Source organism: Pantherophis guttatus, chromosome 1 (genome assembly GCF_059756535.1).
Source record: "Pantherophis guttatus breed Tessera chromosome 1, ASM5975653v1, whole genome shotgun sequence".
NCBI lineage: Eukaryota > Metazoa > Chordata > Lepidosauria > Squamata > Colubridae > Pantherophis > Pantherophis guttatus.
Window position 1 is genome coordinate 69,521,845 of NC_142063.1, and position 23,827 is coordinate 69,545,671.

At 38.0% G+C, this 23,827-nt stretch overlaps 2 protein-coding genes across 2 annotated transcripts in view; both read right to left on the reverse strand.

Moving 5' to 3' along the window:
- The window catches only part of LOC117665641 (cytosolic phospholipase A2 epsilon-like), a 59,029-nt gene extending 53,151 nt beyond the window's left edge, over positions 1-5,878 (reverse strand). The window contains exons 1-2 of the mRNA XM_034417782.2: positions 5,801-5,878; positions 5,224-5,298 (exon numbers count right to left, since the gene is read on the reverse strand). Of these exons, the coding sequence (XP_034273673.1) occupies positions 5,224-5,298; positions 5,801-5,839 (114 nt within the window). The 5' untranslated portion in view covers positions 5,840-5,878. The remainder of the gene's footprint in view (positions 1-5,223; positions 5,299-5,800) is intronic.
- Positions 5,879-18,527: 12,649 nt separating this feature from the next.
- Positions 18,528-23,827, reverse strand: part of LOC117666173 (cytosolic phospholipase A2 epsilon-like) — a 33,469-nt gene continuing 28,169 nt past the window's right edge. Inside the window, exons 18-19 of the mRNA XM_087876031.1 lie at positions 20,700-20,883; positions 18,528-19,442 (exon numbers count right to left, since the gene is read on the reverse strand). Coding sequence (XP_087732157.1) covers positions 19,240-19,442; positions 20,700-20,883 — 387 coding nt within the window. The 3' untranslated portion in view covers positions 18,528-19,239. The remainder of the gene's footprint in view (positions 19,443-20,699; positions 20,884-23,827) is intronic.

Sequence of the window (23,827 nt, forward strand, 5' to 3'; positions counted from 1 at the left end):
TTCAAATGGCCCCCATCCTACTAGCATTTCAAAGGACCCTGAGATTGTGGCTCTTCACCCAGGCCTTTGGTGAGGATAACTGATGTCCCTTTCTTCCTGTTCCCCACCAGCTTTGTTTTCTTTTCTTTTTCTTTTTCTTTTTATTAAATTTCTATACTGCCCTTCTCCCAAAGGACTCAGGACGGTGTACAGCCAGAAATAAAACCATGACAGTAGAAAAATTAAAAACAAGTTAAAACAATTAAATCAATTGTTAGTACAGTGGTAGTGCAGTGGTTTAATGCACCCTGTTATTAACACAGCTGCCTGCAATTTCTGCAGGTTCGAATCTTACCAGGCTCAAGGTTGACTCAGCCTTCCATCCTTTCTAAGGTAGGTTAAATGAGGACCCAGTTTGTGGGGGCAATAAGATGACTTTGTATAAATATACAAAAGTATGAAGGCTATTGCTTAACGCATTGTAAGCCACCCTGAGTCTCCGGAGAAGGGCGGCATATAAATCAATTAAAAAAAAAAATGGCCGAAAATTCTAATGAAACAATCCATTAAAATAGTAAAAATATTATTATTATTTAAGCCAGCCCTGCTTGTTGGAATAGTAATGTTTTTAGGGCACGGCGAAAGGTACACAGGCCGGTAATCCTATGAATCTCCGGGGGCAGCTCATTCCAGAGGGTAGGGGCCCCCACAGAGAATGCTCAGTGGGGGCCCCTACAGAAGAGCATTCAGGGGGAGAATGCTCTCCCCCTGAATGCTCTTTGTCATCTTTGTTTTTGTTATCTTTTATTAGCTTTGTATTTTTTATATTATTCTTTGTTTTTAAATGATTTTAACAATTGAATACCAGTTTTCTGGAAGTAAGCTAGCATAAACATTAAATATATTGTTATTGGTTGCATGGTCAGCCAGAGGTTTAGACTAGATTTGGCATTTTGAATCCTTCCAACGGGCAGATATTGTTATTTGATGTGTTAAGGGTGTCAGCTCTTCCAAATAAAGCTATCTTTTGCAATTGATTGATTGATTTTGTCAGTGTCAATGGTGTTCAACAAGTGCTTCAGTTGTTTTGGGATTATACCTAAACCACCTATTCTATTGTCACTATTTTCACTTTCTTTGCCTACACTTGTTCTACTTTAATTTGCAGTTCTTTGTCTTTTGTGATTTTCTCCAGTTCTTTCTCTTCTATTCCACTGTATCGAAGTACTGCAATGTCCCACTATCCAGACTTTTTTGTTTTTCTTATCAACAATTGTTAAATCTGTGGTGTAACGTGGCAGGCCCTTGTCTGTCTGAATACTAAAGTTCCAAAACATTTTAGCTTTATTTTCTATTCCTTTGTCTATTTTGACAAGTTCTTGCCTGCAGGCAAATCATATTTCTTGCAGATATTCCAATGCACTTTGCCATGCCTTTGTTTGTAGTCAGTTTGTGCAATCTTCCTGCAGCTGCTAGCTAGGTGGTCCATGGTTTCTTCAGCTTCAGCAGTGTTTGCTTCTGTTATTGTCTTCTCAATTCTGGCTGTATATGCATTTGTTCCTTAGGCTCATCTTGTACAGCCATAATTACCCAGTTGTCTTCAACTTTCCTGCTCTCAGCCAACAAAACCTTAGGCAACAGTTTTTGTTGTTATTTAGCTCAATACTTCAAATGTATATTGAAAATGTGGGCAACATGAAGAGTCATTTTATCATGCTTAGATTTATAGAAGAACCAGAAATTTCTGTGTTAAAATACATCTGATGATACAAAGAATTTTAAAGATCAACATTCAACTGAAACCAGAATTTTCTTTGCTGTGGTTAGCGAACAATCAATTAGAAAAGAGACATAGATTGCACCAGGGGTGAAATGCTCCCGGTTCAGACCAGATCGGCCAATCCATTAGCGATGGCGGCGGGTAGTTTGGAGAACCAGTAGCAAAAATCCCTGCACCCCCTCCCCATGCCCACCCAATCGCTCGGTCCCCACTTGCCCACTTGCTGCTTCTTTCATGCTCTCTCACATTTCCTGCCTTGCTTCAGCTGCTGCAATCCATTGCATCAGCTAGCAACTCAATCTGCCTGCCTGAAATCAATGCAATCAGTGAGCAACTCAATCTGCCTGCTTTCTGCCTTCAATTTGGTAAGTAACTGGTTTTTTATTTTTTTGTGGGGAAGCTTTAAAAAAATAGTTAATTGGTTTTTTTTAGGAGTTTTATTTTTTTTCCTTAACTTTAAATTAAGGAAGTTTTAAATTTAGCTGCTTTTATCTAAAAATATAAATAAAATAAAATAATAAAATATTTGTGCAGCTTTCTGAGATTTGGTGTGTTTCTGTAGTGTTTCACTCTAACTACACAAACTCACAAAATCTCACAAAGCTGTATGTGGCATTTTGTGTGGAAAAAGTGTGAAAATTGGTTTTTGAGCTTTTTGTGGCTGTGAGGTTCCTGCTTGTTGCAGGGGCCATTTTGGGTGAAGTGCAGCTACTTTTACATTATGTGTGAGTCAGTTGTGTTGTGTTGTGTTGTGTTGTGTTGTGTGTGTGTGTAAAGTGTAAAAGTTGGTTTTTGAGCTTTTTGTGCCTCTGTGAGGTTCCTGCTTGTTTCAGGGAGCATTTTGGGTGAAGTGCAGCTGCTTTTACATTGTGTGTTAGTCAGTTGTGTTGTGTTATGTGTGTGTAAAGTGTGAAAGTTGGTTTTTGGTAACTCTTATTGTTTTGTGTACTTTGTTTATTATTTTTATTATTTTTTATTATTGGCCACACCCACCCGGTCACCTGACCACCAAGCCATGCCCATCAATTAAGCCCCATCCACAGAACCGGTAGGGAAAATTTTTAGATTTCACCCCTCGATGGCACACACACAAAAAGGAAGACTCTGATGTTCTCATAATGGAGGAATGGTTGTCAAAAATATAGAACCGATTCCTTACACTGTTGCATTTGAAAGGTCCAGGAAGTGGAAGGAAAAGGTGTTGAATCACAATTCCTAACCATTGCAGAACTAGGATCCACTTTGGACAAAGGTTGTTGGTTGCAGTTAAGTAAAAATATCAATCAATCAATCAATCAATCAGAATAGAGCTGGAAGGGACCTTGGAGGTCTTCTAGTCCAACCTCCTGCTCAAGCAGGAGACCCTATACCATTTGAGACAAGTGGCTATCCAGTCTCTTAAAAACTTCTAGTGATGAAGCACTCACAACTTCAAAAGGCAAGTCATTCCACTGGTTAATAGTTCTCACTGTTAGGAAGTTTTTCCTTAATTCCAGGTTGCTTCTCTCCTTGATAAGTTTCCATCCATTGTTTCTTGCCATGTCTTTTGGTGCTTTGGAAAATAAGTTGATCCCTCTTGTTTGTGGCAGCCCCTCAAATGTTGGAATACTGCTATCAAATGGTTTTTAATGGGATTTTTAAATTTTATAGACTTGCGGTTTTAAATTGGGTGGCCGATTGATTTAATCTCTTTTAATTATTTTAACTTTTGTATTGTATGTATTTTAATTTTGGCTGTTCACCGCCCTGAGTCCCTTTGGGAGAAGGGCGGTATACAAATTAAATTAAATTAATTAAATAATAAATAAATGTCAGTATTCCAATATTTGAAGGACTGCGACAAACAAGTGCGATCCACCTATAAAAACATATCTTCCTTAAATGGTCTATTAGAATTCTTCAATCTGACCAACAGATTTTTTATTGCATTCATGAAATTTTAATATTTATGTATGCCTAACTTCCATAGAAATGGCAATCTCTCACAACCTCAAGTCATATTGAAATTAATAAAAGTGGGAAATGCTTGTGGGGGAAAGTTGTTTTATTTATGAGTTTAAACTTCAGTCAACTTCAACTTCTCCTTTGATGCCTAGAATAATCCAATATTGGCATCCCAAGATCTACAGAAAGAAAAGAGGGCAAAATCTCTCCCAGTCACTAGTGTTGCAGCAGGAGTTGGTGTGTGTGTAAAGCATTGAGAACACAAACCAGTGGTTCTTAGCGGTGGTAAAATTCAAATTTTTTTTACTAATGGTTCTGTGGGTGTGGCTTGGTGGGTGTGGCACGGTTTGGTGGGCATGATTTGGTGGGCGTGGCAGGGGAAGGATAATGCAAAATCTCCATTTTCACCCCACTCCAGGGGAAGGATACTGCAAAATCCCCATTTCCACCCCAGCCAGAGGTGGTATTTGCCGGTTCTCCGAACTGCTCAAAATTTCCACTACCGGTTTTCCAGAACCTGTCAGAACCTGCTGGATTTCTCTCCCGGTTCTTAGGTTAGAAAGGACTGTTAAGTCAGCATATGGCTTCCAATATCATGAAGAGAATAGACAAGTAACTGTTGCTTTGGACAGGCAAGAGGACAAAGTCTAGAATTCCATCCTGAATCATTAATCTTTCTATATATACTGCTCAAAAAAATAAAGGGAACATACAGTAGTTTTGTGTTCCCTTTAGTTGTTTGAGCAGTGTATAAACTATTGTATGTAAAGAACAAAGTATTTAATAAGGCTATTTCATTCATTCAGATCTCGGATGTCTTCTGCTTGTGTTCCCTTTATTTTTTTGAGCAGTATATTTTGAATTTTGTCTCTTGCCATAGGAAGCTTGCTATATCTGTGGCTTCGTTCCTGTCTGCAGGAAAGAAAGTAATTGGAGTTATGATTGAAAGTCTTCCATGGAACCATTTCCTGATTAAAAGGCTAAGTGCTTGGTTAGCTGAAATTTACTGTCAAGAATTAAGTTTGGTATTAGTACATGAGGAAGAATTCAATAATTCATTTCCTAAAATACTGTAACTAGTCCTTATGCTAGTGAGGAGCACAAATCACCTAATTTCATACTGTCAGCAACAAAATTATATTTTTTGCTGACATTGTTAATTGGCAGTTTTCTGCAATTTAGTGGGCATGATTTCCAAGTAAAACCACAGCTAGCTGTGATGTGAGGCACAGAGAAACATGGATTCTAGCAAAGACAGTAATACCCCTTTGCAAACTAATATTTAGTTGACTGGGAAGGTAGTAATAAAAAAAAGCAGATATAGTAAATTCTTAGGCAATTTGTCTAAAAAATTGTTCTTGCAATTTTCTTGCTCAAGAAAGACATTAACTCTTTATTAAAGAGTTAATAAACATTAACATTTAGTTTATTAACTAAATGTTTATTTATCCTATGCTCATAATAAAAACTCTTGCCCAGTTAAACCATTCATTTTTAATTTTCTGTTTTAGATTCATTACCTTACATCCTACATGTGCTTGAACAGCATGTTGACTCTCTGGTATTTCCCAAAATTTTGTTTTTCTGTTTGGAACCTGCCAAATAAAATAAGTGTATAAAATACAAGACTGCCAGAGGGACAAGAGATACTTTTGTTGTAGTACATTTTAATAATTACAGGCATTTCTTCTAATTCACATTCTGTATACATTTACAAATATTCCTTAAACAGTAGAAATAGCTAACCAAACAGCTTAACCAACACAAATCGCATCAGCATACCCTACAGGAGGATTTTTCTTTCTAAAAAAAAATCTCAGTAGAAAAGAAGAACATTCAGACATACTTTCTCATCAGGGTCTTTCATCTCCTACATATACATATCTCTCAGCAGCAATTTTCATATCTGGATTCAAACAAAATTTACTCTGTATGATGACGATGAGATCAAAGCCATGCATGACAGCTTTTTACAAGTCTTGTTTTCAACTAACTTGTTTCTCCTTTTTTTTTTTCTAGATAAGATAAAAATAAGTGCATGTACGCCAATATGAACAACCTGTCCAGTGACTCTTTTTCCAGTTGTATAGTTCTTACCTTCAGGAAAGTAGTGAGTGATTCCATTCTAGAAACCATTATGTCCAAGTGAGGCTCTATGAAGAACACATCTAAGATAATAATGGCTCCTAAAAGATATTTACAAGCTTTGAAATGGTAAAAGTAGGTGTTACAAACATTGAGTCAGAGCCCCACCTCTTGCAATTTCAGCTGCAGAAAGAATCCGTAGGTATGTAGCAAGAATGGAATTGCCTCTCTCAAAACTCCTAGCAAAAAATAGGGGTAAAAAAACCCCAATGTCTAGCAACTAATTTTTTTTAAAATTAGCCTTTATCTAATTAAAATCAGATCAAAGCTATTCAGATGTTAAGAACCTGCCAGGCATAGCACAAATCTCCAAAACAGAGTATTCCTTACTGAATGGCGTCTCTTTCCTTGATTACTATCTGCCCGAATGTTGGCAATGAAGCCACCAAATCTGTTTCGCTTCAGCATAGAAAGTGGTGCTGCCTCTCAGATCAGTCATTCAAAGTACCTGTTGCTCTTTGATTACAATTCTTTCTGTAACACCTCCAGGTTGGTAACCCTGCTATCAGTCCTACTGCCAATCTCGGTTAGTCAGACTTAGTCCTTCTGATGTCACTGAGAATTACATATCGGAATGCAGTCCTGGTCTCCTGAAACATCCTGTGTGTATTCTGTGTACATTCCAATGGTGCTTCCAAGTCTTAATATTTGATGCAATTAATTACATTAATGCCATCTGAGATTAAAAATGGTTAGTATAGCTGCACCCACCATCACTTAGATCTGAAAGAGAATAAATGGTGAGTTCTATGAAACTGTCATATCCTGTCATATTTTAAGAGCCCCTGATTGCTTGATAAAGAGTCAAAGAGAAAAAAGTTGATTTTCATAGAACCCTAAACCATAGCAATGCATATTCCACAGTAAAAGGTCATTATGCTTTCAGGGCCACATAACTTCAGAATTAGGATTAATAAAGCATTTCATTAGCTTCCCAATATCATAAAAAGCTTAATGGAGCTTAACAACCAATGGTTACAATTTCAGCCTTCTCTATTATATCAGGACCATGATATGGTGATATTTATATGCGGTGCAGGGGTAGGTTCTAAATTTTTTTACTACCAGTTCTGTGGGCGTGGCTTATTTTGTGGGCATGGCTTGATGGTCATGTGACAATTCTTTAGGATTTAGCAGAGGTACTGGTCTACCAGGCTTTTAACTGCTTGCAGAGCTGTACCGGTCTACCCATTTGTTTTTGCAGGCACCGGTCTACTCATTTGTTTTTGGAGGCACTGATCTACACATTTATTTTTGCAGGCACTGGTCTACTCATTTGTTTTTGGAGGCATCGGTCTACCACCAAACTGCCTTTTACCATTGATCAGCTGTAGAGCGGCCTTTTGAAGCCCCCCGGCAAGAGTTTAAACAGTTTTTTTCTTTCTAGCCGATCAGCTGGGACTCAGGAGGCAGCAATAGATTGGGGGTGGGGCCAAATAAAAGGTAAGAATAATGTGGGGGGGGGCAGCAGGGGGGCAGGGGGGCAGAACCGGTTCAGTATCGTCACTGCTACTGGCTCGGCCGAACCGTGCCAAATCAGGAGGAACCCACCATTGATGTGGTGTATGATTCTGAGTGACTTGGCATGAGGTGGTCATTGGAATAAGGAAAAGGAGAAAAGAAGATCACATCTGTCTTTGAAAGGAGGCTGTGCTTTTGGGAGTCTGATGAGTTGTATTAGGTACTGAGGCAGCAGCTCAGTATCTATTAGCCCAGCCTAGAATCTAGATTTTGGGGTGTAGAGCTCTGGAAGGACACTCACCTCCTCAATTGCTAAAAGACAAGCTGCCAATCTAACCTAAAAATTGGAGGAAGGGAGGGAGAGAGAGAGAGAGAGAGGAGAGAAGGAGATGAAAAATACAGGTACTCCTCAACTTACAGCAGTTCGTTTAGTGATTGTTCAAAGTTACAACGGCATTGAAAAATATGACTTATGACCATTTTTCACAGTTATGACCTTGGCAGCATCCCCATGATCATGTGATCAAAATTCAGATGGCAACTGGTTCATATTTATGCCCGTTGTTATGTCCTAGGGTCATGTGATCATCTTTTGCGACCTTCAGATATGCAAAATCAATAGAGAAACCAGATTCACCTTAAGAACCATGTTACTAATTTATCAACTGCAGTGAGTCACTTAACAACTGTGGCAAGAAAAGTCGTAAAATGGGGCAAAGCTCATTTAATAAACTTAACAATAGAAAGCTTGGCCTCAATTGTTGTAGTAAGACAAGGACTACTTGTATGTGCACAGAGTGAAGAGATTGACTGAAGAGAAAAGTTAAGTGTGTAGAACATCTGTCAGTTCCTGGATGGGAAGGGAGAAGAAAGGTCCAGAAGTGAAGATCCAGAGGGCATGAGCTCCACCCAAGACTCAAGAATGTGAAGGAGGGACCTGACTGGCTTCATGAGGTGGTGATTTCATCCAAGATCCCAGAAGGGAAGTAGGGATATCCACTGCTGCTGGAGAAGATCTGGTCTTTGAGGAAGGACTGGGCAGAAGACACAAAACATAAAATGTCTTCTCTGACTTGTTTACTGTGTTAATTGCCATCACTGCAAAAGCAATGTACCTCCAGTTCAAAAAAAGAACTGTACCAGAGTAACATCAATTATCCCATCCCAAAAATCTTTTGATGAAGAGTACTTTCACCTAAGATTGTTCACCATCTTATTAATGGCATCATAAATTACATATTCATAGTTTGTTGAGCTACATTTCTCTGGATAATACTACTCTATAAACAATGACTTATAAACCACAATAACTGAATCGATACCATCTGGTGAATCGAAATATTATGGCTTAGCTCAGGGGTGAAATCCAGTAGGTTCTGATAGGTTCTGGAGAACTGGTAGCGGAAATTTTGAGTAGTTCACAACCGGTAGCGGAAATTTTGAGTAGTTTGGAGAACCAGCAAATACCACCTCTGGCTGGCCCCAGAATGGGGTGGGAATGGAGATTTTGCAGTATCCTTCCCCTGGAGTGGGGTAGGAATGGAGATTTTGCAGTATCCTTCCCCTGCCACGCCCACCAAGCCACACCATGCCCACCAAGCCACACCACGCCCACCAAGCGATGCCCACAGAACTGGTAGTAAAAAAAATTGAATTTCACCACTGTTTTAGCTTCATTTGTAAATTTCCTAATTCATTCTAGTTAAACTGGAGTAATAGGAGTGCAGGTTGGACTTAAACCAGAGAGAATTGAATTAATTGTTGAATCACGTCTATGCATCCGTCTCTAAATATAGTATTGTAGGTATTTCTTATTCTGAAATGTCCTTGGTTGTATCCCTCATGTATCCTAAGAATGGAATTTTTTATGATTGCACCAGTCTTTGCCTGGTAGTGACTAATTTATTACGGAGTTGAAAGGCAGCATGATTCAAGAATATCTGCTGCTGGGCCTCCTTATTCCTTTCCTCTTCCATGGTAAAAGCAGTGTCAGTGAATTATAATAACAATTTAAGACTTAGATATGCTCTTAGTCACAGGGTTGAGAAGGATATCCATGTTTCCCTTTGTAGTTAGAATTTTGTTTCCTTATTAGTAGTAAAGCCACTTCTGTATTTGGTAACTACCACTGGTTCATTCACGTGCTTGAACTTTGATCGACAATCAGTAGAGGACCTTAGAATATTATAGCTCTTGCTCAAGTACAAAAGATCGGTCACTCACTGTAACCCACCAGCTTTCGAAAACAACAAGATCTTTTCCAGTTGTTGATGCTTTGGAGATGAGTTTTCCATCACGTTCATGGCATCGCAAGCAGAAAACACCTTCACAACTCTTCCTAGTCAGAGTCAGTTCCATAAAGTAGGTCTGTCTACTCACCCCATGGATTGATTGGATTAAACATTGCACTGAGCTGCAGTGGCGCAGTGGTTAGAGTGCAATGAAGTACTGCAGGCAACTTCTGTTGCCTGCTGTCTGGCTGCAATTTGATAGTTCCAATCTCATCAGGCTCAAGGTTGACTCAACCTTCCATCCTTCTGAGGTCGGTAAAATGAGGAGCCATTGGGGGCAATGTGCTGACTCTGTAAACCGCTTAGACAGGGCTGTAAAGCACTATAAAGCAGTATATAAGTAAGTGCTATTGCTATTAAATAAGGGCCTCAAACATTTTGGTCTGAAGACACACTGAACTGTTGAGACTATGTTGTGGGTGAATGATTTTGAAAAATAGCTTACTTAGGAGATATGTAACTGGTTATTGTAATGTTCATAATGAAGATATAATGTGAATTGTTGTGCTCAGCCCAACGTGTAAATCCAAGGTTTACTATGAAGCATGAAAACAGTCTTTAAAGGTCAGTAACTTTGTTGTTGTTGTTGTTGTTGTTGTTGTTGTTATTATTATTATTATTATTATTATTATTATTATTATTATTATTATTATTAAAATTTATATGCCGCCCCTCTCTGGAGACTCAGGGCAGCTCACAATACATTTAAAAAAAACCATTCTAAAAACATTTAAAAGATTAAAAAACATTAAAAACCTTAGAACGCATTCACACCATTCATGGCCAGATCTCGCCAGATTGCAAAGCGAGATCAACGGCCCCAGCCCTGCCGGAAAAGCCAGGTCTTCACAACTTTTTGGAAGGGCAGTAGGGTGGGGATGGTCTGGACTCAGGAGGTAACTGGTTCCAGAGAGCTGGGGCAGCCACAGAGAAGGCCCTCCCCCGCGGGCCCGCCAGCCGGCAATTGTTTAGCTCATGGGCCCCTCAGGAGACCAACTCTGTGGGATCTTACCGGTCGCTGGGAGCTATGTGGTAGAAGGCAGTCTCAAAGATAACCTGGCCCTGAGCCATGTAGGGCTTTAAAGGTAATAACCAACACCTTGAATTGTGCTCGGAGACCAATAGGGAGCCAGTGCAGCTCACGGAGAATTGGTGTAATGTTGGTGTATCTAGGTGCACCCACAACAGCTCACGCGTCTGCATTCTGGACCAGCTGCAGTCTCCAAACACTTTTCAAGGGTAGCCCCATGTAGAGCGCATTGCAATAATCTAACCGTGAGGTGACAAGGGCATGAGTGACTGTGAACTGAACTGAACTATGTCAACTGAACTTGACATAGTCACCAGTGTATTTAGAACACAATTGTTGTTACTGTTGCTTTCAAGAATCTTATTTCTGGTCTGATAACATCATAGTATTTCAAGACTTTACAATGGAAAAGGCATAAATTCAACTGTTAAGTCCAATGCTGTATTTATTTATTTCTAGACACATTGGTCCATTAGAAAATCAATCAAATAAAGAAAATAACTTTAGTAGGACCACTCAAAAACTTATTTGAATCAAGTTTTACATGATTTTTCTTCAAACTGAACCTTAGAAACTGGTTAAACAGAGGTGGCATGGAAATATTTATTAACTTAATGCTCTGTTATTAAATTCAAAATGGTTTATATTTTTGACAGCATTAATTTACATTTATAAGTTGCTTATAATATTATTTTGAATTGAATTGATTTTGAATAATTGATTTTGATTTATTTTAGTTAATTTTATGGATACCTGTAAACCTTTCTGGCAGTTTTATTAGCAGCAAGAAAATTATTACAGGCAGTTATGGAGCTTGTAAGAGATTAATGCTACATGGGACACTATCATGTTATCAGTCTGTATAGTATTAATTGCAATAGACAGAAATGAATACTGATCTGTGAATGAAAATGCTGCATTCTGGTGTAAACAAATGATGCTTCTAGTACTAAAACCTATTTTTATTATTTTTATTTATTGAATTATTATTATTATTATTAACTTTGATTCATTAAACATGAAACTCAATCAACTGATCATTTAAAAATGTACCAAGTGCCCCGATGACAATGGGTATCACTGTTACATGTTTCATCCATAGCCATGTAGTTTCGATGGTCAGATTGCAATATTTCATGATTTTTTCCAGTTCTTTTTCTTCGATTCTGGCATCTCCTGGTACAGCGATATCAATAAACTGTATGATTCGGCCCTCGACAACTGTGATATCTGGCGTGTTATGTTCCAAATCATGATCTGTCTGTATTTGAAAGTCCCACAAGATCTTCACTGTCTCATATTCAGTAACTTTTTCCACTTTGTGCTCCTATGATTTTTTGGATACAGGTATGTCGTATTTTTTACATAATGACCAGTGGACTAATTTAGCAACTCGATCATGTCTAGCTTTGTAATCAGTTTGTGTGATTTTGCTGCACTCACATATTAAGTGTGAAACAGTTTCAACTTTGTCATTGCAAAGTCGGCAGTTTGGATTGTCAGTGGATATTTTTATCTTCGCTTTCATGGCATTAGTTTGTAGTGCTTGTTCATGAGCAGCGAGTATTAAACCTTCCGTTTCTTTCTTGATGGTTCCCATCTTAAGCCATGTCCATGTAAAGTTGTCATCACATTTTCCTTCAATGTTTTTCAAGTGCTGTCCATGCAAAGCTTTGGTTTTCCATCCATTTAATCTGTCATCCAGCTGTTTTTCCTTATATTCTGCCTTTGTTTCTGTTGTTTTTATAATGTTCTCCATTTTCACAGCCTGCAGCAATTTTTCTTTGGTTCACATAATCATTCAAATTTCATTTTTCTTCTACAGTTTGATGGATTTGTAATAGCCCTCTGCCTCCTATTTTGCTTGGCAGGTACAACCTGTCGATGTCACTTCGTGGATGTAAAGCATGGTACATATTGAAAAGTTTGCGCATTTCCCAGTCCATGTTTTCCAGTTCAGCCAAAGTCCAGTTGATGATTCCAGCTGAGTAACGTATCACTGGAACTGCCCGTATATTAATGGTTTTAATTATGTTTCCAGCATTCAGCTTTGATTTTAATATTTTGCGGACCCTCCTGATATATTCCTTTTGTGTTGACTCGTTGACTTTTCCATTCAAGATGTTATCTGCTTCCAATATGCCTAGGTATTTGTAACTGTCATCCTTTGCTAATGCTTTCACCATGCTTCCATTTCCCAGTTCTATTCCTTCTATTTTTTTAATTTTTCCTCACTACATGGATAATATAGCACATTTTTCAAGTCCAAAGTTCATTTTGATGTCACTGCTGAACAGTTGAACTGTGTTGAGTATTGATTTAAGTTCAGTGGGGCTTTTTGCATAAATTTTTAAGTCATCCATGTATAGTAGATGGTTTACTTTGCCATGTTGGCTTGAGATTTGGTATCCCAGTTTTGTGTTTCGTAGGATTATTGTCAGTGGAATTAATGTGATGTTGAACAGTAGTGGTGAAAGTGAGTCCCCTTGGAAGATTCTTTGTTTGATGTTGACTTCAACAATGTTCTCCCCATTTGCTGTTAGAACTATTTTCCATTTTCGCATATTTGCTTTCAAAAATGTATAGATATTTTTGCTGATTCCAAAATTTTCCAGATAGGTGTTAATCCAGCTTTGGGGTAAAGAGTCAAATGCCTTCTTGTAATCAATCCATGCTATATTTAAATTCATTTTTCTTCGTTTTGCATGTTTTAGTACCATTTTGTCAATGAGCAGCTGATTTTTTGTTCCTCTTGATTTTTTATAATTTCCTTTTTGTTCTACTGGATACAAACTATTTTCCATCAGATGATTGAATACTGAATTTGCCAATATTCTTGTAAAAAGTTTGAACATTGTTGGCAGACAAGTAATTGGGCATTATTATTATTAATATATAATTAATATATTATATTAATATTAATTAATTAATTATATAATTAATATAATATTATTTTTTATTCATTAAACATGAAACTAGTCAACTGAACATTTAAAAATGTGTTACAAATACCATTGACTGGTGCTAATGGTTGTTACGGGTTGCTGCCAGCGTCCTAGGTATCAACCAAGTTGTTGTTGTTGTTAGTATCATCATCATCATCATCATCATCATCATCATCATCATCATCATCATCTCTTAGCTGTTTTGATTCAATGCAGCATATTCATGCAGCACTATGAAAGTATGGATCACATTTTGAAAAAAAAAAGGACAGCAGTTCCCAATACATTTATTCCATTTTGTTATTTAAAACTAGCTATCATTCCACAATCAGTTGGCTGAAATTTAATAAAGTTAATTTGTAGGAAATCCAGTGGGATACAACTTTTCTTGAATGACTTACTAATTAGGATTGTTTTCTTCCTGCCATTTACTTTTAATTACCATGAGTTCTAGAAAAATATTCCATCAAGGAAGTTGTTTTAGGAAACTAAGTACTTTGATTACACAGTTTCTTGTAATCATTTTCTTGCTTGCAATAAAGAGAAAGAAGACAATTCTGAATATTAATATTCATTTTGACTTGTCATAATTATGGTTGTTAAAGGTTCGGTTACAGAGATTATCCAATTATTCTTTTATTTCTAAGCTTGTATACCCAGAAATTCCATTTTAAAATCTTATTTCAAACCTATCTGGGCCCTTAGTCTGTTTGAACTTCCCAAAATCAGCATTTTAATCACCCCTTTGCAATTAAGAAAAAATAACAATATAAACAATACAAACATTAAAAACAATTAAAAGCACACTATAGAATCACCAGGAGACCACAGTCATTCACAAACAGCGCAGCTCCACATCAATTTCTGATCTCCAAGCCAGACCGGAAACGAGGTCTTTGTGCCATTCTAGAAGACCAGAAAAATCAGGGCCAGCCTGACCTCTGGGAGGGGGAGCAGGATGATGTTCCATAGTAGGTGAAAAGGCCCTCCTCTTGGGTCCATCAGATGGCATTCTCTAGTGGATGAAAGAAGTTTCTTCTGCTGGATCTGATGGGATGGGTCGAAGCCCCTGGGTGAGGTGGTCACTCAAATAACTTGGCTCCATGCCATACAGGTTTTTCTAAGTCCTCACCAGCATCTCGAATTGGACCTGGAAACAAACTGGTAACTAACGCAGCTTGTGGAGCAGAGATTTAACATGACCATAACTTCCCACATTGCTGCATTTTGCAGCTCAGATATGATCACCTGAGTTATCATAAGATAAAATATGATGACTCTTCCTTTGTACCTACTAGTTATGTCTTTATTGCACTCTAGTGAAGGGGTCACCAATCTTTCGGACCTCAGGGACCACTTAATTGATAATTTTAAATCCTGCGGACCAGTAATATGATTTTTTTAAAAAGATAAATAATATTTAGCGCAATATAAAAAATGCAAATAAGTTTTCTGCGGACCACCAAAATTTTCTTGTGGACCACCAGTGGTCCACGCACCACCAGTTGGTGACCACTGCTCTAGTGGGTGTCCAAAAATTGGCAGCCAGATCTACAGCTTTGGATCACCGTTTTGTAGTCAATCCCACATGTTCTAAATCTTAAATCTACTGTGTTATTGTTTGAGATATATTCCGGATGATTTCAATTTATTTAGGTTGATTGCTTTCCCATAACTACAAAATGTCATATTTAATCTCTCACGCACATCATACCCTCCCATACTGTAATGTTTAATTAATTTAACAGTCTGTGGTATTGTGAAATATGTAATTATAAGCATAATGAAAGAGCAGTAGTGTACATAGTTGACATGCAAAAGATTTCTTGATATCTTTTCATGGGGATGAAAAAGAGGTTTGTGTAAACCTGGAAAATTGCTTTCAATTCATGTAGTTCCGCCTTTCTTAACCCATTCCATTGCAGTTGCATAACTTTCATCAGCCTTTGTGAAGATTCTGCAGTATTGGGTAATGTGTTAAATAGACAGAAGGTGTCTATTTAACAGATTTTAAATAGGTTTTTAAGACACATATGCTATATTTAACATATTTAAATATATCATTATCATTCCTGCCTTTTATACTGAGATTTAGCATTCAAGAAGTCATCTTACATCTTTATGCAATAGATAAAGGTAGGGTATTCATTTAAGAATACATAAAAAAAAATAAACAGCAGGACCCAGAGTTCTTATTCTCTCTCTCCCTCCCTCCCTCCCTCCTCCCTCCCTCCCTCCCCCTCTCTCCCTCTCGTCTGTCTGTCTGTCTGCCTGCCTGCCTGCCTGCCTGCCTGCCTGCCTGCCTGCCTATCTATCTATCTATCTATCTATCTATCTATCTATCTATCTATCTTAGTGTGGGGACCCTGTTGGAATTTTTTATTATGATGATGTTTGTCTCAGTCAGATCTGTCTATGTAGTTGTATGTTTTATAACTTTTTGTAGGCAATCCTGGTTTTTACCAGAGTAGATGGATGATAAATTTAAATAAATTATTAGCATAGCATAGCATAGCATAGCATAGCATAGCATAGCATAGCATAGCATAGCATAGCATAGCATATCATAGCATAGCATAGCATAGCATAGCATAGCATAGCATAGCATAGCTCCTGTCTCTGGTCTATTCTGTTCCTTTCCTGTCCAAGCTTTTAGCCCGTATTAGTTTGAAAACTTAGATAATAAGGATATTCAAGTATAGTTAGAGGTCTACCCAGCAGTTCAAAAGCATGCAAATGCAAATAGATTTAAAGGTACCACTTTGGTGGGAAGGTAACAGTATTCTGTGCACCTTTGGCGCATAGCAATGCTGGCCACATGACCACAGAAATTGTCTTTGGACAAAGCTAGCTCCCTTAGCCAAGAAATGGATATGAGCACCGTGTCCTAGAGTTTCTTGACAGGGAAACCTTTATCTTTACCTTTTTACAGTTAGATATAGCTTTCATATATAGTTCATGACAAAAAGCAGTCACTTCAGATTTGGACAACATGCTTATTAGCTTTGGTTAAGCCACAACTTTTTTTAACTGCAGTGCCGCACAAGCTGGTGGAGGAGGTAAGATAAAAGTACATGTGTGTTTGTATTAAAGCACCAGAGAGGTACATGTAGCTTATGATTGGTGTGTTGTGTTGTTCTCTGAGCTCTGCCTATGTTTCATTACCGTATTAATGTTTGTATTAACCAAACAGTATGGTTTAACATCTTCTATGATCATGACCTAAACATTGGGCATTATATTATCTTACTGATACTGCATACTGATTGTGTGATTTGTAGAACTCAGAAAATAATTTCTAAAAGGCTATTCCTTGAGTAACTGAAAAATCCTCTTTTTCTGACTTCTCCAAAAGGAGAACTTCAGCTTCCATCTATATTTTTCCAACTTTAATAGTTGCTTAAATATACACATTTTGACATTTGGAGTTGTTACAGAACAACAGGGAAATCTTTTCAACATTTTGGCACTGGTCTGAAAAACTATCTTCACTTGCATTTATGTTACGCTAATAATTTCATGTTCGCTTTTGTCACAAGTAGCATATTGCCAAACAGAAAAGCAGAAGTCTCGATTATCAGTTTCCTGTCTAACACTATTTCAACCTTCCCGCCTCCCAGCCACAAAGGAAGTTTAATTGCTCTACAATGGAGTCAGTACAAATATTCTTCTTTCTTGAGGCAAGTGTTGCTTCTACTGAGATAAATAAGTCATCAAGTGACTTGTTGCTTTCCTCAAGAAGTGAGACACATTGTGAGGTATATGAAAGGCTCCAGTTATTTTAATCTGTCTTCCCTATGAAATAGCTCAAACAAACTATATCTGACCGGAAGCAGCTCCTTTGCTTCTGAAGTAATCATGGGGGAATATCTTTGGTGCATGTTCATGTATTCTCAGATGATGGGGCTGAGCCTTAAACATAAATGGCAGCTCAGCTTTTTAAGAACTCAGCACTTCAAGAGAGGTGTAGGGTCCTTACTGCTTTCTGAACTTGGCTGTTTTCTTGCAAATGTTTCATCACCCAGCTAGGTAACATCATCAGTGCTGGAAATGAGTCAACACATTGCTTGTATATAAGCAGAGAACTAATCCAACAACAAGACGTTGACTTACTTCTTTAGTTCTATATGAATTCCTCCCACCTGCCTATCTTCCTTCTGCCCCACACTCCATCTCTGCCTTTGGCTGCCCTGCACAACATGGCCAAGATGAAGCTGCTGCTATATTCTGCCATTACTGACTATGAGAGGTCATTGGTGCTCTCTGAGCTTGGTTGTTTTCTTGCAGATGTTTCATTACCCAAACTAGGTAACATCATCAGTTCTGATGGGTAATGAAACATCTGCAAGAAAACAACCAAGCTCAGGGAGCACCAAGGACCCCTCCCTTCAACTCTGAGCTGCAAATATTCTCCTTTATTGGTATTACTTCCTATCCACTGCCTATCTACCAAAACAACTTACAGCTTGTGGAAGTTTTGTAAACTCCATCATTTAAAGAGGAAAAAAAAACTGATTTCAGCCAAGGAAATATACATTTCTTCCCCAACCCTGACTTTTGTGAATGAGAGCATCTTTAAAATGAAATTCAGATTTCAGGGATTATGCAAAAGTACGCAGGTTCACCCATCCCATTAAAAATGTGGCTTATTATTTTTCTTTGCTTATTTCTAATATTTTTAAACATTGACACAGTATTTTATAAATACAGTTGTACATTTCTATTATTTATTTGATACAGAAAGTATCAAACATTAATGATTAAAAGTGGTATTTTTAATCCACTGTAATCACAAGAAAATTAGTAATTTTGTTGAGTTTCGTTTTCTCATTGTAGAGACTCACAGTATTATGAAGTTTGGGAACTCCTGCTTTAAGATTACAAGGATTGCATGCCAAATCTTTAAGGAAATAGAGGATTATTTCATAAAATAACACTGGGACTCGGAACAATTTTTTTATTTATAAAAACATTTAATATCTTACCTTTCTAGTAATTGAGGACCCAGTTTGTGGGGGCAATAAGATGACTTTGTATAAATATACAAAAGTATGAAGGCTATTGCTTAATGCATTGTAAGCCGCCCTGAGTCTCCGGAGAAGGGCGGCATATAAATCAAATTAAAAAAAAAATTGTGTATCACATAGGATGGATAATTGTGTAGCATGCTGTTAATCAGATGTCCTTGATCTTTGAAACTTGGTAGTATAAATAACTTTTTCTGAATTTCCATTTCAGATGAAGGGTGTCTTATATCTGAGTAATGTGCTATAAGCATCAAGAGTGATTATTGAAGACAGCTTCTAATTTACCCCATGGTAGCAACAAACTTAGACATAAAGCTCAGAACTGGTATCTACATCATAAAGAGCACAGTATTATACTAATGATACCTCAAAATAAGGAAATTGATCAGACAGATTCTTGTTTGTAGAAGTCTGATACATTGACTTGCACCACTAACTATTCCTGAAAAAAAGTAGGAAAGGAGGACCTCAGGCAGTTTCTTGTTGGAGTCAAAATGGAGTTGGCTTAGATTCCTGAATTCTTAACATATGCACAACTACATGTATCCAATCACACTTGGCCAATAAAGGATTCTATTCTGTTCTATTCTATTCCACCTCACATTCTGCACAGGGACACAGAGAAATTGATTATTTCTTAAGGATGTTTTTTCCGTTCCACTGCCCTATCCAGTGCCTGCAGGATCAGATGTTGGTTATTTAGAACATTGTATTCACTCAGTTCTATCAGCTGATCATATTCTTCCTCAGTGAATGTCATTGAGTATGTTGAATATGGAGTGCTGTTACTGGAGATGTCAACCTCACCATATTTCATTTCTGACTCAGAGCGTTTGACACCTAAAAAAAAAAAGGGGGGGGAGGGGAGAGAATTGAAATATAAGTTGCCCAAACTAAAACTTACTATAAAGACAATTTAGATTTTTGTTAGAAGTTCATTTGATACATATAGAAAAGAATTATTTGTACTCAGGGTTGAACTGTGGAGTCCTTGGTGCTCTCTGAGCTTAGTTGCTTTCTTGCAGACATTTCAGTACAAAACTAGGTAATATAATCAGTGTTAGTAGGGAATGGGGTAGCTACTAGTACTGATGTTATCTAGCTTGGTAATGAAACTTTTACAAAAACAAATAAACAAAGCAAGTAAGCTCAGAAAGAACCAAGGGCCCAAAGTTCATTTGAGCGTGCAAGCACTCTTGAAATGGAGAAGAGGCAGGTCTGTACACAATGACAATACAGCCTGTGTTTTCTAATAAAGTTTTTTTAAAGATGGATTTTATTTAAATCAGATTATCATCAGTGTCGACCAGGGCAGAGGTCTTCAAACTTGGCCGCTTTAAGACTTGTGGACTTCAACTCCCAGAATTCTCCAGCCAGTGTAGCTGGCTTCAATTCTGGGAGTTGAAGTCCACAAGTCTTAAAGTGGCCATGTTTGAAGATCTCTGGACTAGGGATATAGATAGAAGTACTGCATCTACTTGGAATAGCAATTTGAGGCCATTCTATTTTAGACTTTTACTGAATATTGTTAATATAATATGAGAACTGTCTTTTTCAAAAGAGTGTTTTGAAAACAGGATTTATGTATGTATTTTGTTAGATGGATGAGAGAAAGAGGGAGAGGGAGAGAGGGAGGGAGGGAGAGAGAGAGAGAGACGGAGATGTCTTTCAGTGTACAGTTACATGTGGATATTTCAGGAGGCTTTGGGATTTTTGGTTTTTAGAAGATGTTTTGCAAAAGAAAAGAACATGATCTAAAATAGAGGCTCTGTGCACCTTTCTCCATCCCATTTCTCTTTGTGTTCCTTTTGATTCCATGAATAATGAATAATGAATAATATTCATATTCAAACTAATCTTAAGGTGCTTGAGTTAGAATGCTGGATTATGGGTCAAAGTCAACATGTTTGACATGTTTGACAAAACATGTCAACATGTTTGACAAAACAACTATGTTTCAAAATATGATATTTTATATAGCATTTTTTTGTTTGTTTCATCACTCTTAATCATTGCTACACTAGCAATGTAGTGTGTACATTAATAACCTTGCTGGGCTACATTAATAATAAAAAATAATTACAACATTGAACTTACCTGGGGCTTTATAGTAGCGAAAAGTATCATTAACTTGTGGGAAAAACAATAATATTGGTGCTGCTGGATTCTCAGCATCTTCAAATAAATAGCATTCCTTCAGATGTTTGTCATCATCCTTCAGGACAGCTTTGGGAAATGGGATTCCTTGAGCTGCATAGTAGTTGCATGATTGCTGCAGGGGCTAGATTAAAAAAAAAGTAAATATAATAGTTAGTGCATGGATGTGTTGTTAAATCTGACTTTAGAAAAGTAATAGCAATAGCACTTAGACTTATACACTGCTTCATAGTGCTTTACAGCCCACTCTAAGCGGTTTACAGAGTCAGTATACTGCCCCTATCTGGGTCAATCTGGGTCATCATTTTACCAACCTTGGAAGGATGGAAGGCTGAATCAACCTTGAGCCTGGTGAGGAGCAAACTCCTAGCAGTGAACCAATGGTGGGTTTCAAAAATTTTCACTACCAGTTCAGTGGGCATGGCTAGGTGGGGGGCATGTGACTGAGTGGGCATGGCCAACTTGACATCACTCACGCATGACTCCCCCACCTAGCCACACCCACAGGAAAAGGTAGGAAATTTTTGGGAATTTCCATCTATCTACCCCCACCCTCCCTTCGCCAGTCACCCCCGTTTCCCCTCCTTTAGTGGCCCGGCCCTAGCCCCACTTTCTTCCCCACCATCGCCTCTTTTTTCGGGCTGTTTACCTTCTGTGGCAGCTGGTCCAGAGTCCGGAAGGCAAGCTGACCAGAGTTTTCAGCATCCATCAGCCAGCCGCTGCTGCTGGAAAGCAGCTGGTAAAGAAGCCTCCCAGTTGCTGCCTCTTTGAGAGCCACTTTGCGGCTGCGGCGACTGGCTGCAGGCTGCAGGCTGCTGAAAAGTACTGGAGATTGCAGAAAAAGCTGCTGTCGCCGCCGCCATGTTCTTTGCACATGAGCATCCCATTGGATTTGCAAGGCAATGGGATGTGCGTGTGCGAAGAATATGGCAGCAACGAACATGGCAGGCAGGGTGAGTAAGTGGCGACCGGGGGACCAGTTCGGGGGAGGCATCTCTACCGGTTCGGCAACCTTGGCCAAATTTCCACCAACTGTTTGCGCGAACCAGTGCGAGCCAGCTGAATACCACCCCTGCGGTGAACTGAATTAGCCAGCAACACTGCATTCTAACCACTGTGCCACCACAGCTCAAGACTGAGGAACATGAGACATTATTGCTGATGTATGCTGGATAATTGAGAAAGTCAAAGAATACCTAAATAAATCAATATACTTCATTGATTATAGAAATGCCTTTGATTGTATCAATCGTGTCAAGCTATGGAAAGGGCTCAGAAGAATAGAAATCCCAGAGTATCTCATTGTCCTCGTGGGAAACTTACAGTATATAAAAGTCAGGAAGCCACATTATTGATAGGACATGATAAAGAAGATTGGTTCCAGGTTTGGTAAGAAGTATGACATGACTGTATACTCTCCCCCCTTTTTTTATTCAACCTATATGCTGAATATATATTATCGGGAAGATGGATTAGAACAAGAGACGTGTGGTACAAAATTGGAAAAAGAAACATCAATAATCTGTGTTATGATGAGGATGCTACCATTATCACTGGAAATCTGCAAGCTCCAGTAATAAATGTCAATAAGCATAGTGAAAAAATGAAACTAAAATTGATTATAGAGAAGACCAACTAATGACAATCCAGTAGGTAGAACAACATGCCCTGAAACTGATAATAAAGGTATCAAAGTGGTAGATAGCTTCTGTCTTTTAGGATCAACCATCAACAGTAAAGGAACAAGGAGGCAACAAATATGCTGTAGACTAGTATTAATAGAACAATCATGAACCCTTGGAAAATATATTCAAATGCCATGCTTTGTCTACATCTACAAAGATTAGAATCGTGCAAGCAACCCCTCTATGGAAGCAAATTTGGACTCTAGATGAGCATGGTGCTCATCTCTGTTTCTTGGCTGAGGAAGCCAGCATTGTCTGAAGACAATTTCCGTGGTCATGTGGCCAGCATGACTATGCACCAAAGGTTCACTGAATGCTGTTACCTTACCACTGAAGTGGTACCTATTAACCTACCTGCATTTGCATGCTTTTGAACTGCTAGGTGAGCATCATGTCTCCAGATGGTAGCTAATATAGCATTAACAGCCAGAAGGTCAAGACTTAACTTCACTAAAATAATTATCACCCAATATCATTACTGAATAATCATTATAAATTGCTCACAATGATTTTAGCTGAGAGAATGAAGATAGTTTTATAGAACTTTATTCAATAAGATCAGTGTGGAAGGGAGATCTACCTAAAATACAGCTGAAGGACAAATTCAGAAATGTATCGGATGTATTGAATAAGCATCGAACATTGATTTTTTTTTTTTGATGCAGAAAACTCTTTCTCTGTTTGAACTGCACTTTTTGGTTTAAAATTTTGGAAGATATGGACATTGACAGGAATTTTAACAAATGGCTAAAATTGATTTATACCTCACAAAAGATACAGATAACTGTTAATGGAAAATTAACAAACTCCTGTGAGATATAGAAAGGAACTAGACAGAGATGTCCCTTGTCATCATTGCTTTTTATTTTATCTTTGGAAATATTGAACAGAAATATAAGATGAGATGATAGAATTACTGGAATGCAGATATGGAGAAATATATAAGTTATGCTTGCTGGTGACCTGGTGATAATTTTGGAAGACCCACTGGAAGGAATTGAAATATTAAAAGAAATATTAAAGAACTTTGGGGGGGAAGAGTTAGCTGGTTTTAAAATTAATAAACAAAAGAAGAAGATGTTAACAAAGAATGTGAAAATGGAAAAAACAAACAGAATTGATTGAAAAAATGGTTTTCAAATCAAGAAAAAAGTGAAATACCTGTGTAGCACTATGACTAACGGGTGGCATTGTGGCTCAGCAGTGAAGACACTGGGCTTATTGGCTGGAAAGCCAGCAGCCCAGGTTTGAGATCCAAGCATCATATGACAGGATGAGCTCTTGTCCTCACCCAGCTCCTGCCAATCTAGCAGTTTGAGACGATGTGAATGTGAGAAGATAAATAGGTACCACTTTGATAGGAAGATAATGGCGCTCTATGAT